Genomic DNA, 15,999 nt, shown 5'->3' with positions numbered 1-15,999 from the left:
TGGATAGCAGAAAATTGGAGAGGTCCAAGGGACCTTCAGTAATATCTAAATCAGGGGGAGTAATGTGTGTTGTACTCTTTTTCCTTCACCATGGTTTTGTCCCAATTGGGTTTTCCTGGTAAGGTTTTAATGAGGCAACATTAAAGCATATTACAAGCTCTAAATGGTTATGGCATCCAAGGGGGAGTGTTATGAACCAGATTGTGGATGACTCATAACCAAGAGATTATACCATCAGCGGCCCAAGAAAGAGAGAGTTGGCCAGCTTTTCCTTTTCCTTATGTCTTTATGCTTTCCTTTTTCCTAGTTGGATTATTATTTGTACTCTTTCTATTTATCTATGACGGTGTAATCTCCTATATAAGGAACTTCTATTTTATGAATAAAGATAGACTTTTCCATTACTTTCACAACATATATCAATATTTTTAGTACTTTCTTTTATTTACACATTTAGTCATTGCATTTACAATAATTTAGGTATTTCCTTTTTGTAATTTTTCTTGCCAGTGCATTTAAAATCAATTGAAATTATTTAATTACAATTCCAAAACTTATCTAACCAAATCGATATACATATATTGACCATTATTAATATTGTATGAATATTAACTAATTAAGTCGCATGTATTAAAGAGAAATAACCTTTTTGTTATGGTCAATTTAGTTAATATTCGTACAATATTAATAATAGGTAATGCAAAAAAAATAAAAAAAATTAGTATGTTGTTTTATTTTAAAATAAATTAACTAAAAAAACAACAGGTTATTATATGAATATTATAATTACATCAAATTGCATCAAGTTATAAAAAATTTAATATAATATTATGTACAAATAAAAAAATTATTATCAAATATATATATTATAAAATAATATGTTTTACTCTATATGTAAATACATGAGAGTATATGTAAATACTCTATATTATAAAATTATTACAAAACATAAAAAATATATATGAGATTGTTTTATAAAACCAGAGGTTTATGAATTTACGTTGAACACAATTTAAGTCAAACACCCGCGAGGGGGAGCGGGTCAAGTTCTAGTGGAGATTATATGTGTAATATTGAGGTTTGTACGTGGCACGCTGTGTCTTTTTTTTGCAGGAAAAGGCACACTAGATTCTTAGAACATCAACAACAAATTTAATGTCAAGTATTATCTGAATCTTGTGTTTGGTGGACGAAGAGGATCCGTTGTTACTTAAAGAAGCAAGAAATGACGTTGTACATGCTCAACAAGGAAACATTTTGATGTTTACAGAAAAAAAGAACAAATGAGAGTTTTCGGAATTTTGTAAAGCGTTTTAAAGATTTCTTTTTCCTGTATGCAATTGGTAGTAGACTTGGAGTTATGAAAGTTAAACAATGTAAGTTTGTTCAATGATTTAGAGTTAGAGAATTCTACCTAAGTTATCAATAATTACTTCTGTTTTGTAAGTCTCTACTATTGAAGGTATAAGTTACATATAATGATTAATTTCAGCTATTTTACCAAACTTTAATATTTATGGATGATTCACCCTCTACGTACAAAAACGCTGATTTTTTTTTGTTGCAAGATAAAATAGATAATAATATGATACTTCGATATGATGAACTATTTATATTATTAAAACTGAAGTACATTTTGATACTGTTTGGAAACATGAATATCAGTATAAATGAGAATTGTTTAGAAACATGGATTTCAATATTTTTTCTACTTTATTTTATTTACACATTTAACCGTTGCATTTACAATAAATTAGGTACTTCCTTTTTGTAATTTTTCTATTTACAGATTTTGCCAGTGCATTTAAAATCAATTGAAATTAATTAATTACAATTTCAAAACTTATCTAACCAAATCGATATTCATATATTAACCATTATTAATATTGTATGAATATTAACTAATTAAGTCGCATGTATTAAAGGGAGATAACCTTTTTGTTATGGTCAATTTAGTTATATATTAATAATAGGTAATGCAAAAAATATATATATATTTAGTATGTTGTTTCATTTTAAAATAAATTAACCAAAAAAACATCAGGTTAATATATGAATAGTATAATTACATCAAATTGCATCAAGTTATAAAAAATTTAATAAATATAATGTACAAATAAAAAAAATTATTATCAAATATCTATATTATAAAATAATATGTTTTACTCTATATGTAAATACATGAGAGTATATGTAAATACTCTATATTATAAAATTATTACAAAGCATAAAAATATACATGAGATTTTTTTATAAAACCAGCAGGTTATGAGTTTACGTTGAACACAATTTAAGCCAAACACCCGCGCGGGCGCAGATAAAGTTCTAGTGGAGATTATATAAGTAATATTGAGGTTTGTACATGGCACGCTGTGTCTTTTTTTGCAGGGAAAAACACACTAGATTCTTTGAGCATCAACAACAAATTTAATGTCAAGTATTATCCGAATCTTGTGTTTGGTGGACGAAGAGGATCCATTGTTACTTAAAGCAGCAAGAAATGATGTTGTACATGCTCAACAAGGAAACATTTTGATGTTTACGGAAATAAAAGAACAATTGAGAGTTTTTCAGAATTTTGTTAAGCATTTTTTTAGAAATATGGATATCAATAGTTTTAGTATTTTCTTTTATTTACTCATTTAGCCATTGCATTTACAATAAGTTAGGTACTTCCTTTTTGTAATTTTTCTATTTACAGATTCTGCTAGTGCATTTAAAATCAATTGAAATTAATTAATTACAATTCCAAAACTTATATAACCATTATTAATATTGTATGAATATTAACTAATTAAGTCGCATGTATTAAAGAGAGATAACTTTTTTCTTATGGTCAATTTAGTTAATATTCGTACAATATTAATAATAGGTAATGCAAAAAAATTAAAATATTTAGTATGTTGTTTCGTTTTAAAATAAATTAACAAAAAAACAACATGTTAATATATGAATAGTATAATTAAATCAAATTGCCTCAAGAAAAAAAATTTAATATAATATTATGTACAAATAAAAAAATTATTATCAACCATCTATATTATAAAATAATATGTTTTACTCTATATGTAAATACATGAGAGTATATGTAAATACTCTATATGATAATGAGATTTTTTTATAAAATTAGCGATTTAGGAGTTTACTTTGAGCATAATTTAAGTTAAACACTCGCGCAGGGCGCAGAATCAAGTTCTAGTCATAATTAAACGTCTCGTACATCATTACGTGTAGAATTTCCACTCTCACTGATTTTGAGATTTTCAGAGATAACTATTATTGGTATGTTTGACTCTTTAGTGAAACTTTCGACCTAGACCTAGATTTGACATGAAAATAGTCATCATTTAATACGTAAATAAGATATTGAGGAAGTTAATTCTTTTTTTTTTTAACTTGTTTGTTTTTAAACGCTTTGTTTATTGATAATGATTTGCTTCTATTGCATTGTTCAAGAAAAATACATAATAAGAAACTAATAGGCTTTTAGACCCAAAACTAACAAAGACAACATCAATGATGTCAGATTAGCAATAACAAACTGATCTTGTTTTGAAATAAGATAAATTAGGTGTTTCCGTTCCAGCTGTAGCAGACGGATTTCTAATTAATTCATTTAGATGAAAACCGATGGTTCTTAAACAAAAGAAAGGTTCTGGTGATTAAAATATACAATACATATTAAATCACTAAAGTTATTATTTCAACCATAAATAATTACATGTATATATGTAGCTTTGTTTGTTCTTATCCAGCAATTCCAACTTCTAGCAAATTTATTTTTTTGTGGTGAAATATTTTCTAACGCTATTCTTTAAAAATATATATATATATTTAATAAAGTATTAGATTAAATGAACACGATTTAGTTTCAAGTCTCTCTCTTCCCTCTCTAATCTTTCATAGAGATAGACTCATCGCCGGTGTTAGTCCTCTGGTGTCGGCCCCATGGTCGAGTTCATCTCTGGTGGTCGATGGTTTACTCAACATCGACGTCGACTCTGGCTCTGGTGACTGGTGGTTTCTTCAACATTGATGTCATCGGCTTTTGGCTCAGGTATTCGGTGGTAACTCCACACCTTCATGCCGGCTCATGGCTCTAGTCATCATCCTTTTCCTTCTTAGATGAGCGGCTAGTTTTTCATCATATTTCTCTAGTTTGAGCTTGATCTCTGCCTCTTGCTCTCCTTCATTCAATCCTCGACTCTAGCTCTCGATTGATTGTCCTTCCCTCGGTTAAGGTTGTTGGCATCTTCAAGCTTCTTCTAATCTTTCAAGATGATTTGATTGTCTCGCATGGAAATCGATAGCTTGATCGACTGATTTGATTGAAGACAATTAGTCTGAAGCGGAGATCTGTAGATAGTGGTGTTGGTTCGTTGGTTGGCTCTCCTCAAAGCTCCGGCGACTTAACTTCCACTGGATTAGCTAGCTTATGGTCTGAAGATGTCTCCAAGGTTCCTCCTTCCTGATGGCCTGTCTATGGTGTGTTCCGGTGGTCGTCGGAGCGCTTTACCTAACCAACTACCTAATACTACGCAGGCTCATCAAACGGCGCTTTCTAGCTTTCTGACGCCCAAGATTTATAGCAAGTTTTGACTTGAAGTCGGTGGTCCTTTTGTGTGACGCGTGCATCTCCTTCGCAGAATGCTTGACACGTGTTGTTCTACTCACGCTAATCAGTAACGCGTGGTGTGCAAGTGGACAACCAATTTCTTTTGGGCATTTTTGTTGTGGACTCCTGTTGGGCCTTTAGTTTTTTTTCTCGACTTTCTCGTCTTTGGCCTCCTTTGTAATATATTTGTTTCTTAATATTTTAAAGATGACAAAAAAGTAAAAAAATTAGATTACTACAAAATTAAAGTACTTGTACTTATTGATTTATTTTTTAAAATTGAAAATAAAATATGACTACAAAATTCAACTCTAAAAATAAAGTAACTGACTAAAGATATTCTCATGTGTACATATCCATACTATTATTTGCGAAGTAATTTTTCGCAAGGAACTTTCACGTTAAAAGTTAGACTGGTTAATTTTATTGTTATTCTTAATGAATTTATATATCTATAATTAAAAACGAATTATATAAATAATATATTTAAAAAATAAGATAATTCTTCTATATTGTGTTATTATCATGAAATAATATATTTCTATGATAAAATAAATTAAATTAAAATATACAACAATTTACAATAAAATATTAATCAAGTAAAAACATTTGCATAAAGATATTTTCTAAAATATTTTTAATATTTGAGTATTTTTAATGAAATTTTTTATCGAATATAAATAATTTGATTTTTGACTTAATTTTTTGAAGACATAAATAATAACTTATCGCACTGGTTTGATTTAAACTAATAAATATTTGTAAGAAGATTATGTCCGCATATGCGGCCTCAACACCTAGTTCTTTTAAATAAGTTAATTAAGTTTTTTTTTTTGAAAACTCACCTATTTTGTTAGTTTACCAAATAAATTTATATGCAACGAAAGTTAATATAAACTATAAAACAAATTATTTACAATCAAATTAATACTAGGGCCCCTTAATATTAACTGTAAAGAAAACTCTGAAACGGTAAGAAGTCGAAATACATTCACGACTTGATTAGTCAAATTCCATTTAAGTCTAAAAACTTCATCACACATGAGGATGTTTTACACTGTTTAGAGAAACTATATAATATAAATATATAACAAATATACACTAATACACATGCCAATAACCTTAAAACATATTCGACATTTGTTATTTGTTTAAGATTATCATAAAATTTAAAGATCATCATGATGATCACATGAATATCCAAAGCCCGTGATTTCAAAATAATCAATAGGGAAATATATATATATATATATATATATATAAATATATAATATCCTATATTCTTGTATAATGTGAATATGATGAAAGTAGATTCTAAATGAGCGTGGCTCAAATATCACCACAAAGACAATGCACTTTCTTCTTGTTGTTTCCCTTTCTACGCAATCCTTCCTCTCAATTATTCTACGAAATCAATCTTATATTATATCTTTATAGACCCCAGCTTCGGAAATGTGAAATTTACCTTTGTATTTTTAACCACTATAATGACGTAAGTAGGTAATGTTTTAGATATATTAACGGTTTTTACTATGAATTGAGGTAACTACAAATTATGTGAGTATCTCACCAATTGCATATAACAAATTTAGCGAAAAAAAAACTTCAGATTTAAGATCTACAAATCCACGTTGCATTTGAAAGTTGAACCTAAACCATTACAAAAGAAACGATAAATAAGTCACGAAATAGATTTAGGAACTAAAATATATTAGTAGGTACAAAGTTGAAACCAAAACACTTTTAACTTTTCAACGAACATGTTGCTTTCTAATCCGAACTCTCCAATTTGCGTGCATTGCATAGGGATGGACTGTTAGATCTAGTAGGGATTAGATTCGCTGAGTTATTAGCAAAGAAAATTTGAGGAATAAAACAAAAAACATTATAAGAGTGGGGATAATGATAGGTGGATGGAGACGAGAGGAGAAGAAACAATTACTACTTCTTGACACCATTCATTTGAAAGAGAATCTCATTCACTCTTAAAGTCACAACTTATCCTCATACAGCCCCACATTGACCCCAAACTACACAATTACGTTTTAGACCCTTTGCTAAAAGTCTATTTACTTGTCCCTCGAACTTCTGCGTTTGCGTCCAAACCGCTTATAGGGACAGCATTTATCAACGAGTACTGTATTCTTTACTTTCGCTGTCATGTTACCCTAAGTTTTTGTTCGTTGAAAAGGCTACCTTTTATTATTAATCTTGACTAGTTGGAACAGATTGATAGAGAGAGAAGTTACTATGTTCTTACTTACAAGCCCATGTTACCCAAACTTAAATTATCACTATCAGTCTAAAATAAGCTTAAAATATCAGTCACATGCATCTAGTTTCTAGTAGCTGATGAGTTCTTTTAAGTGAACAATATCAACTTAATGTGTCTCGGAACTTTACTCGGTGTTTAATTCCTATAAGTGCTTTAATAAATAAAATGAAACAGATGGTTGTAAAATACCATATGAGTTGATAAAAAAAAATACCATATGATAACTAATTAAAATCACAAATCCGAAGTTTTAGATATATAGTGTGATATGTGAGAGAGATGCCACTGGTTTTCGGATTGTGTCGAAGTTTAGTCGGTGTTTAAATCCTAGAAATTTTCTTTTTAAAAAATAAGACGAAACTACGAGTCTACGACATACATCTACTTCGTATAGTATAGTGTGCCATATGAGATATAGAAAAAAAAATGCCAAGTTACAAAAAACAAAAAAAAAGAGATATAGAAAAAAAAATGAAAACCAATTAAAATCATAAAACCCAACGTTGTAATTCAATAGTGTGTTTTGTGCCGTATGAGATACCAACCAGTTTTGGTTAAGTTTTGGGTAACTCTTTAAAAAATTCCCGCCAAAGTAATGTAAAGTTCAATAGAAACAGAATATCATCATTGTTAATTGGTTTTGGCATTAGTTCATGACCTGTTTGGTTTCCTAACAAAATACACCATGCATCTAAAGATGATCAGAGTAGGTTTATTCATAGCTGTCTTTTGTTTGTTTGTTTCGGTTGGCCTAATTGATTTTGGTTTAATCGTAGAGAACAGACTAAAAAGGAATGATCGGATATAGAATGTGGTCATGGTCACACTAAACTATAAAATAAATGTTTGCTCGTCTTGTGTATAGAGCGGCTGTTCGGTTGGCATTGCCTGCCTGCCATCTGTGGATATGTCTAGTCGGTTCATGGCCTGGCAATAAAAAAAAACAAATCGAAATGGAAGACAACAACAAACATAACTTGAACCGTCCACTAACGAAACGAACCAAATATCAAATCCTAAAAGCCCGGCCCATTATTTAGTGATTTTTTTATTTACATGTATTAAAAAAAGCAGTTGCGCATTTAACACAAAAGAATCGTGGATTGAAAAGAGAACCCTGAGAAAAAAAGACCAAAACCAGCGGCTGAATCTGTGGACCTCAATCATGTCTAGTAAGGCTGTTCAATATGGTAAAACCGAACCGTACCGAACCGAACCAAACCGAAATAGACTATATGGTTTGGTTTTGGTATATACCATATAAACCGAATGTATATAATTTTATAAAAATCGTAGGATTTGGATATGGTTTGGTATATAACCGATTAAACCGAATAAACCGAACAAAACCGACTAAAAGTAGAAACATGTAAATATGTATCTATTTTATAACAATACATGAATATCTATTTGTTATATAAGTTAAATTTGTGTTAATAACTATTACCATAATGTTATAGTAATAAAGAACAATTTGTAAAACAATTGAACTATAATTAAATAACAATACATCGCAATTCAGACATCTTATTTTTAAGTTTTTTTTTTTATCTTTTTGCTTTATTTTAGTATTCACTAAATTAATATGAAGATTATAAATTTGATAGAAAATAATTAATGAAAAATTTTCATAACTTTTTTCTTATCTATAAACAAACAGAGTTTTGTGTTCAATCGAAAAAGCATGATTTTAATGAACATTAAATATGGAAGAGTGGAGAAACTTTTCTTTCATGTTTTTGTTTTGTTTCATATTTTTATTTTCAAAATTTCAGGCTCTGATTTTAATTATAGATTTGATTATTTTATTTGATGGTAGAAGCATTTTTACTTTTTTGTTCATTTATTTGAACATGTAATATATTTTTAATAAATGACTGTGTTGACAATATGACTCTAAAATTCATTTTATATGATCTCAAACTAAATAGTTATGTTTTTTGGTATAAAACCGAATAAACCGAAAACCGACGGTATATAAACCGAACCGAACCGAAGTAAATATGGATTTAGAATGGTAGTTATATTTTACTAACCGAAATACCGAAAACCGAAAAAAACCGAACCTAAACCGAACCGATATCCGGATTGAACACCCCTAATGTCTAGTCTTTTATTTTTATATTTTTGTTCAAATGTCTAGTCTTTTATAAATTAAAAAAAAATATCTTTCAAGAAACAAAAAGTCAACATACGTTCATGTATGGTGTATTATCTAATTCTCCGAGTAAATGTATGATGTAATTCTTTGACTATATATATTATAGCATTACATAATTTACATTGTTCAGTTTATAAGCTATAGCTTGGTCATATCTTATCACCTATGATCAAACAATTAACAAGCAATTAGCTGGGATTCTCGATTATAGTCCGGTTTATAAATATCTTCGAACCGAACCAAACGACAAGGGCAATGTAGGAAGAAGACAAAGTGTGCAGACAGTGGAATAGAAGACAAAACCACTGTCTGCAAACAAATTGTGCAACTCGAGAGAGAAACCACGTTCAGGCTTAAACTGCTTCGCTGTTGATATTTTAGACGATCCAATCCATGCAAAGCCTGATGAAAGGGCATACGTTTACGCTATATTGGCCGTAAAAACCAAAACCAGAAACAACAGAAAGTATTTTGTCGAGACGTCCACATCAGCAGCTAAACCGCGTGCTAGCCACCCGGTCCACCACCCCTAGAATCTAAACAAAACAGAAGCCGCAAGTTGCCACCACCTTTTCTCTCTTATGTTTCCCTCTAAAAAGGGCCGAACCTTTCATGTGTGTTTTACAATTCAAAGTACAGAGGAAAAACAAAACAAAACAAAAAAGGAAAGATTTTTCGAAGAACCCAACAGATATAGAAACATGTTTAGATCGACGGATTTCGATCGGTACGTTGAGAAAGAGAGCTTAAAGGTCAAAGCTTTCTACGTCCGGTTCACCGGTTTACCCACCCGAGAGTTCTCACCCGACTCTCTCACTCTCCTCTACCCACCGCGAATCAACGAAGCCGCTTTCGAGCTCGACGGGTCCAAGATCCGACCCGACTCCCCAGCGTTCGTGACGCTGCACCGGGTCGTTAAGGGAGGAGAGGCGATATACGGGTGTAGGGAACCGGTTCGGGTCTGGGAAGGGATCCGGTTCGAGGTGTACATGAGCGAGGAGAGAGTCGTGAAAGGTATCTTCAGAAAAGAGGATGGAGATAAGTGGAAGATCGAGTGCGAGTGCGAGATGGAAGAAGGAGCGGCTGAGGTCGTTGTGGCGGCGGAGGGACACGTGGCGACGTCGACGATGGCGAGGAAACATAGGAGGAGGAGGAGGAGGAAGCAGTTTGAGTGTTTGGAGGAGATACCTGAGGAGAGAGAGGAAGGGAGGGAGTCCGACGATAGCGTGTGTTTTTGCACGTGCAGCGGCGGAGAATCGGAGGAGGGAGAGTGGGAGTCGGTGGAGTGGACGGCTGAGATGGAGTCAGAGGCTGAAGGAATGGGATGGGCCGTTGATTTGGGTATTTGGGTTATGTGTTTAGGTGTGGGCTACTTGGTGTCTAAAGCCTCTACTAAAACCTTGAGAAGTGGAGGAAGAAGAAGACGAACAAGAAGTCTCTTTTAAACTTGTCTGTAATCAAATCAGTTTAATTGTCCGACTACGTCCTAGTGTAATATAGTACAGATCATTAAACCATCATGTAAAACAATCCATGATTTTGGTTAGTAAGAGTCACACTAGTTCCATTTTATTTGAATCATATGACCTTATGAACTGTGAGGCAAGAACATGCAAGAATCTAATGCATGCAGGCAAGTAGGTCAATCATATTTGCATTTACAAATTAAACAAATACACAAAATGATCCAAAAAGTGATTTCCCTTTTCTTGCTAACAATAATAAAAGACAAAAGAATAAAAAGTTGTTCAAAACGTGTGATGATAAATTCGAAGTGGGTGTTGATGAGAGCCTTTCTTCTCCTTTTTAATTTTATTTTTTTTTGTATTCGTTTCTGCTGTCTTTTAACTGTTAGTTTTACATCAGAAGCAGAGACACTTGTTGTGGTCGTCGTCATCACCGTCTGAAACACACACAGAACCTAACTAGAGAAAATCGCTGTTGTTGCTTCACAGCCTTTAGTATTTTTGAACAGTCTTATCTGGTTTTTTATTGATAAGACTTTTCAACTCGTTCTCCTACAGGTTCTGTGCAGCTCAGTTTTTTCCGTCCTCGCTTCCCGCTCCTGCTTACACTAGTTCGCGACCAGTGAATGCTTTCAGTTTCTGCTGTAGCTGTTTACAAAAAAAAATAAATAAACATAAGAATATTACATGATAGGTCGGTCATCAAGTAGATACTTGCATTTTTTTTTTAACGAGTTGAAAATGTGTGTTGGCTTACTTGGTTGTATCTTGATTTCTCTGAATCGAGTTCCTCCGTTAAGTCGTTCAGCCTGAAAATTTTGGCAGCGGTATGCACTTAGTAAAGACTTACTAAATAATTCAATAAAAGAAACAAAAAGATTTGCTCTAAGAAGAGGACTAACTTAGCCCGGAGCTCAGAGATGCTGCTAAGTAGCATCCTCTCCCTCTCAGAAGGCACAGAATCAACCTGTAATCCAGAGAAAAAATGAAGGTAAATAATCACATAGCCGCAAGCAATATCTATGACTAAACTAGAGCTTTATCCTTTTTGAGAAAATCAACTTACGGTTCCATTAGTCTCTGAGCGAGGCAAAGGTGGTAACTTCCCAGATTGAGAACCTATAACAATGATCAATGTATCATTACGACTTCTTCACAACATATTTGTAGTAAAACTTTCGCTCTTACCGTCCGTCGTCTCTGCGGGTTGTACACTATTCAGTAAGTTCATAAGAAGATCCTGCAGTGAAGTTTAGTAATATTAGGATTAATAAAATCCTGCTAATTAACAAGATTAACTCTAATGTCTCAATGGGATGTTCTTGAACTTATGTTCACCTGTTGTACAGAGTTTTGCTGGAAAATATGTTGAAGTTGAGGTATGATGAGTGACGGGGACATAGTTTGGCTACTTAACTCCTTGATGGTCTGAGGCTGAACCGTTGGCTGCAGGATACAAAAACAAGGTTTAAAAAAAGATACTAATAAAATGAGTTCAAAGGAAGCTTTGTGTTGGAAAAAAACTGACCATTTTAGGCTCAGGTATCCAGTTACCCACACTAGCAGATTTCCTCAGAGGGGATGACTGGAGATTAAGTTGTATGATTGATTCATCAGGTGAGGAGAAGAAATCATCAAATCTACAATAATAGAGAAGAAGAGACTAGAATAACTAACCTGTGGAGATCGACGAGGGACTATACTTAATGGAACATCCTTAGCAAGGTCTAAGTTTCCTGATGTTACTGAGAATCTTCCTTTCTGAACAAGGTTACCCTTTGACTTCTCATCCAGAGAATCACGGAATCCTATTCAAAGATTTTGACAAAACACGCACTTTAGCTCAACTGCAAGAGAAGCAAAAAAAAGTGCATGAAGATTGCCACTCACCTCCTGAGTATTTAATAGGAGCTGACAAGCTGTTTGAAGAAGCACGAGTCGAAAGATTCAAAGGACCGCTAAAGCTAGGAGCTCTTTTGACAGACGGGGCTGCCTGGTGTTCACTCTCGGATCTAAGCAGTGTTTCAAAAGTTGGATTGCTTTTAAAAGCTTTCTCTTACATAAAAGGACGACAAGCAGATCTTAAAGTAAAATGTCCAACCTTTCAAAGATTTGACCTTTCTCTGAAGCTGAGTGGCTTACAACGGCTCTGCTTGTAAGTGGTCCACTCTGACTTTGGCGTCTTACTGGCTTATTAACCTTAGCCTCAGGAACTTCATGCTCTGAGTTTGGTGTTACGGAAGAGGCATTAGTGATGAAAGTGAACTTCTCTTCACAGTTTGGTTCTTCCACTTCAGTAGTGGAAACCTTTTCCTTCCCGTTCATGTTTTCATATAGTACCGGGCTATCATTCACCTGCATTGGCTTTGTAAAATTAGTTCATCTGATACCAATGAAGTGAAGTCTTATAAGATGCATTTTTCTAAATGTTATCCACAGATTACTAGCCTTGTTATGAAACCGTGTATGGAAGATTTCTTCATCTTCCTGACTCTCTTCTAGACCATCTTCATCACTTAACTATTTACACAAACAAAAAGAATATAAGAACAGGTGTTATGTGATAGTTACCAATGAACAGAAATTAAGAATATGCAATGGCAGTTACTTACCAAAGATGCTTGTGTTTTCAAGTCTTTGACATCAAAATTCCAAGCGCTCACTCCTCTTTGGTATTCACTCTGACATTAAACAAAAAACAATGGTTCATGTCTAACTGCATTAAGTTAAGTATTTAGGTAATAATGTTAAAACTAAGTGTTTGTCACCATTGATATAGCTTCCTCATCAGCAGTGGCCATTCTTTTTAAAGCGAGCTGTGCAGCATCCTTGGCCTGTCATACACCAACGCAATCAACAACGTGAGAACGTGATGATGATTTCAATAAAGAAGCACACAAAAATGGCTAACCTGAAGAGATTTCACACGTGTCCAAAGAGGAGGCAAATCAGCAAATAATGATTTCACAGCAAGCTCAGGTGGCTTTGTGTGTTTGAAGCAGGAATGTTTCAGCAGCTTTTCAGCGGTTGGTCTTTTTGTTTGATCTTTCACCAAACACATTGCAACCATTTCTTTAAAGGACTGCTCACAGCTGAAAGTCCTCTAATTAGTTTAGTAATAAACATAAATCGTAACTGAAATACAAGTCAGAAAATCCAGCAAAGCTAGAACAAAACCTAGAAAGAACACGAGTACCTTTGAGAATTTCTTATCACGGTCGTAATCAAGACCTGGAGGTGCGTTTTGAATAGTCATTAGCAGCACCTGTAATCAGAAAAGCACAAAAAAGAATCAGAACTATTTTAATAGATTGCAAACACAGACATAAACTGGAAACAAAGAGATAATTCGTCCGTACCTAAATGATGTAAGTTTATATGTTTTTACACATTAAGAAAACATGTCAAATTTTTAACAATAAATGTATTATTTTTGTGCTTACCAATTTCCAATAATTTTAGACCAAAAGCATTTCAAGAAGTACAATTAATCTTTTTTGAAGTTTGTCATTTATCATTATTAACTAATTAAACATACCTAGAAAACATAAAACATGCACTACCACTGTTTCTTATTGTAAGTAGTTTAAGGAAAATTATTTTGTTTCAAAATGTAAGTAGTTTCCAAATATCTAGATAACTTTTACATTTATTGGATATAGTGTAACCAATCAAATAATATCAATTTTTTTTTATAATTGGTTGAACTAATTAATTAAATATTATTTTTTTTAAAGTACCAACTTTCTTAATATTAGTGCTTTTAGTCTAAACTACTTACTATTGTGAAACAGAGGGAGTATCTTTTTGAAACAACTGAAAAAAAAAAAAAAACATTTATCTTCTAGGAACAAAGAGAGTATTGATTACCTTCATGGGGGGATATTTTGAGAAGGGTGCATGACCATGGGCCAATTCAAGCGCTGTTATACCAAACGACCAGATATCAGCCCTGTGACAGAAGACAATCAACCAAATAAGCTACTATTTGCATTTTCTTTGTTCACACACACAGTGTGAATACATTCGGATTAGAGGCAGACTAGTTTGACAAAATTGTCTTAACATATGCATACCAAAGTGGACTACTTTTTACATTTGAGCTTTAAAAATATAAACTCACTTGGAATTATATCCATTTCCAGGCTGCAAGACTTCCGGAGCCATCCTACAAAAAAAGAAACAAGAGTTTAAAATGTACACCATTGAGCAGAAAGTGGTGGTGTATGAAGAGTAAAGAATAGACAATAACCTACCAGCAAGGAGTACCAACAAATGTGTTTCTTGCACGTTGCCTATCACCGTTATCAAACAAGCAAGCAGACACACCAAAATCGCCAAGCTTAATCTCCCCATTGTCATCAAGAAGTATGTTTCCTGCCTAGTAGATTGAAGAAAAAAAAAAAACATTAAATGGATGACTTAAAATACAAAGTTTCAGTCTTTTTGTAACCAACCTTAACATCACGATGGATATGGCCTTGTTTATGAAGATAATCGAGAGCTTTAAGAGTCTCTTTGAGTATAGAACATATAGCCGACTCTTCAAACCCGTCTGAATAAGCAGTCTTCATAAGATGCAAACAAGAACCTTGCGCCATGAATGGCATCACCACCCAAAGACTATGGTCAACAGAAAACGAACAAAACGACTTTATAACGTTTGGATGGTCTATCAAACTCATAGTCTGAGATTCCCTCCTCACATCATCCTAAACAAAAACAAAAACAAAAAAAAAAAAGAGATCTAAGACAAAGGGACAACAACAAATTAAAAGATCGAGGAAGAACACACCAGATTGCTATTGCATCGATCGAGATCCAGACACTTGACGGCGATGACTTCATTGGTCGGGAGATAGATCGCTCGGTAGACGACGGCGCTAGCTCCATGGCCGACTTCTTCCATAAGTTTGTAGTCTTTTGGATTCATTGAGAAGCCTTTCTGCTTAACACTACTACCACCACCGCCACGAACAACAGCACCACTACTACTACTACCTCTGACCATCTTCTTCCGTCTCTTTCCACCGAAAACCGCCCTGAATACCACCACCAAATCAACAGAACCGATACAAATGAAAATGAAAAATAAATTCAGGAGAGGAAGAGAGAGAGAATAGTAGTTTTACTCGAGAACAAGTCGAAGAAACCCCATTGAAGTTTGAGATGCTGATTGAATTTTTTTTTTTTAATTTTATAATTAATTCAGCTATATATATTTTATTTAACTTGGCTCTGGCTATATTTCTGATCAGTTGACCGCCACGACAAACGCGATTGATAGCAAAAGAGAGAGACAGAACACAGTAGAGAAGAGCTGTTGTGTGCTGAAGTGTTAATCTGGTAAGTGTTTAAGATTATGACACGTGTATATATGTAAAAATGAATGGCTGTTGGTCCCATCTACCTCTTCAAGTTCACGAGTGACTCTTTTTTAAGATAAAAAGTAAACAGTTTTGTAAAAAAATCTGATTCACTT

At 33.2% G+C, this 15,999-nt stretch overlaps 2 protein-coding genes across 2 annotated transcripts; one reads left to right on the top strand and one right to left on the bottom strand.

Annotated features, from left to right (window-relative positions):
* Positions 1-9,626: 9,626 nt before the first annotated feature.
* On the top strand, positions 9,627-10,629 carry LOC106307030. The gene has a single exon (XM_013743867.1). It carries the CDS (start codon positions 9,633-9,635, stop codon positions 10,494-10,496), a length of 864 nt encoding a protein of 287 aa, XP_013599321.1. The 5' UTR covers positions 9,627-9,632; the 3' UTR covers positions 10,497-10,629.
* A 469-nt stretch (positions 10,630-11,098) lies between these two features.
* On the bottom strand, positions 11,099-15,796 carry LOC106307014 (serine/threonine-protein kinase fray2). The gene is made up of 21 exons (XM_013743844.1): positions 15,650-15,796; positions 15,313-15,559; positions 14,975-15,229; positions 14,774-14,898; positions 14,641-14,685; positions 14,388-14,469; positions 13,714-13,782; positions 13,429-13,599; positions 13,286-13,351; positions 13,130-13,198; positions 12,966-13,037; positions 12,619-12,872; positions 12,408-12,529; positions 12,195-12,325; positions 12,046-12,102; positions 11,856-11,963; positions 11,706-11,757; positions 11,584-11,636; positions 11,420-11,484; positions 11,275-11,326; positions 11,099-11,165 (listed from the first exon to the last, which is right to left on the bottom strand). Exons 1-21 carry the CDS (start codon positions 15,673-15,675, stop codon positions 11,121-11,123), a joined length of 2,166 nt encoding a protein of 721 aa, XP_013599298.1. The 5' UTR covers positions 15,676-15,796; the 3' UTR covers positions 11,099-11,120.
* Between the last annotated feature and the right edge of the window lie 203 nt (positions 15,797-15,999).

Source organism: Brassica oleracea, chromosome C1 (assembly GCF_000695525.1).
Source record: "Brassica oleracea var. oleracea cultivar TO1000 chromosome C1, BOL, whole genome shotgun sequence".
Classification (NCBI taxonomy): Eukaryota; Viridiplantae; Streptophyta; class Magnoliopsida; order Brassicales; family Brassicaceae; genus Brassica; species Brassica oleracea.
This window is presented reverse-complemented; position numbering and strand designations above follow the sequence as displayed.

Excerpts from the sequence above, each read along its gene's own strand:
- LOC106307030 (XM_013743867.1), top strand. The coding sequence starts at position 9,633 with ATGTTTCCCTCTAAAAAGGGCCGAACCTTTCATGTGTGTTTTACAATT.
- LOC106307014 (XM_013743844.1), bottom strand. The coding sequence starts at position 15,675 with ATGGGGTTTCTTCGACTTGTTCTCGA. Across the intron at positions 12,103-12,194 it reads TCCCTCGTCGATCTCCACAG|TCATCCCCTCTGAGGAAATC; the intron begins GTTAGTTATTCT and ends CTTAATCTCCAG. Across the intron at positions 11,166-11,274 it reads AGAAATCAAGATACAACCAA|CTACAGCAGAAACTGAAAGC; the intron begins GTAAGCCAACAC and ends TTTTGTAAACAG.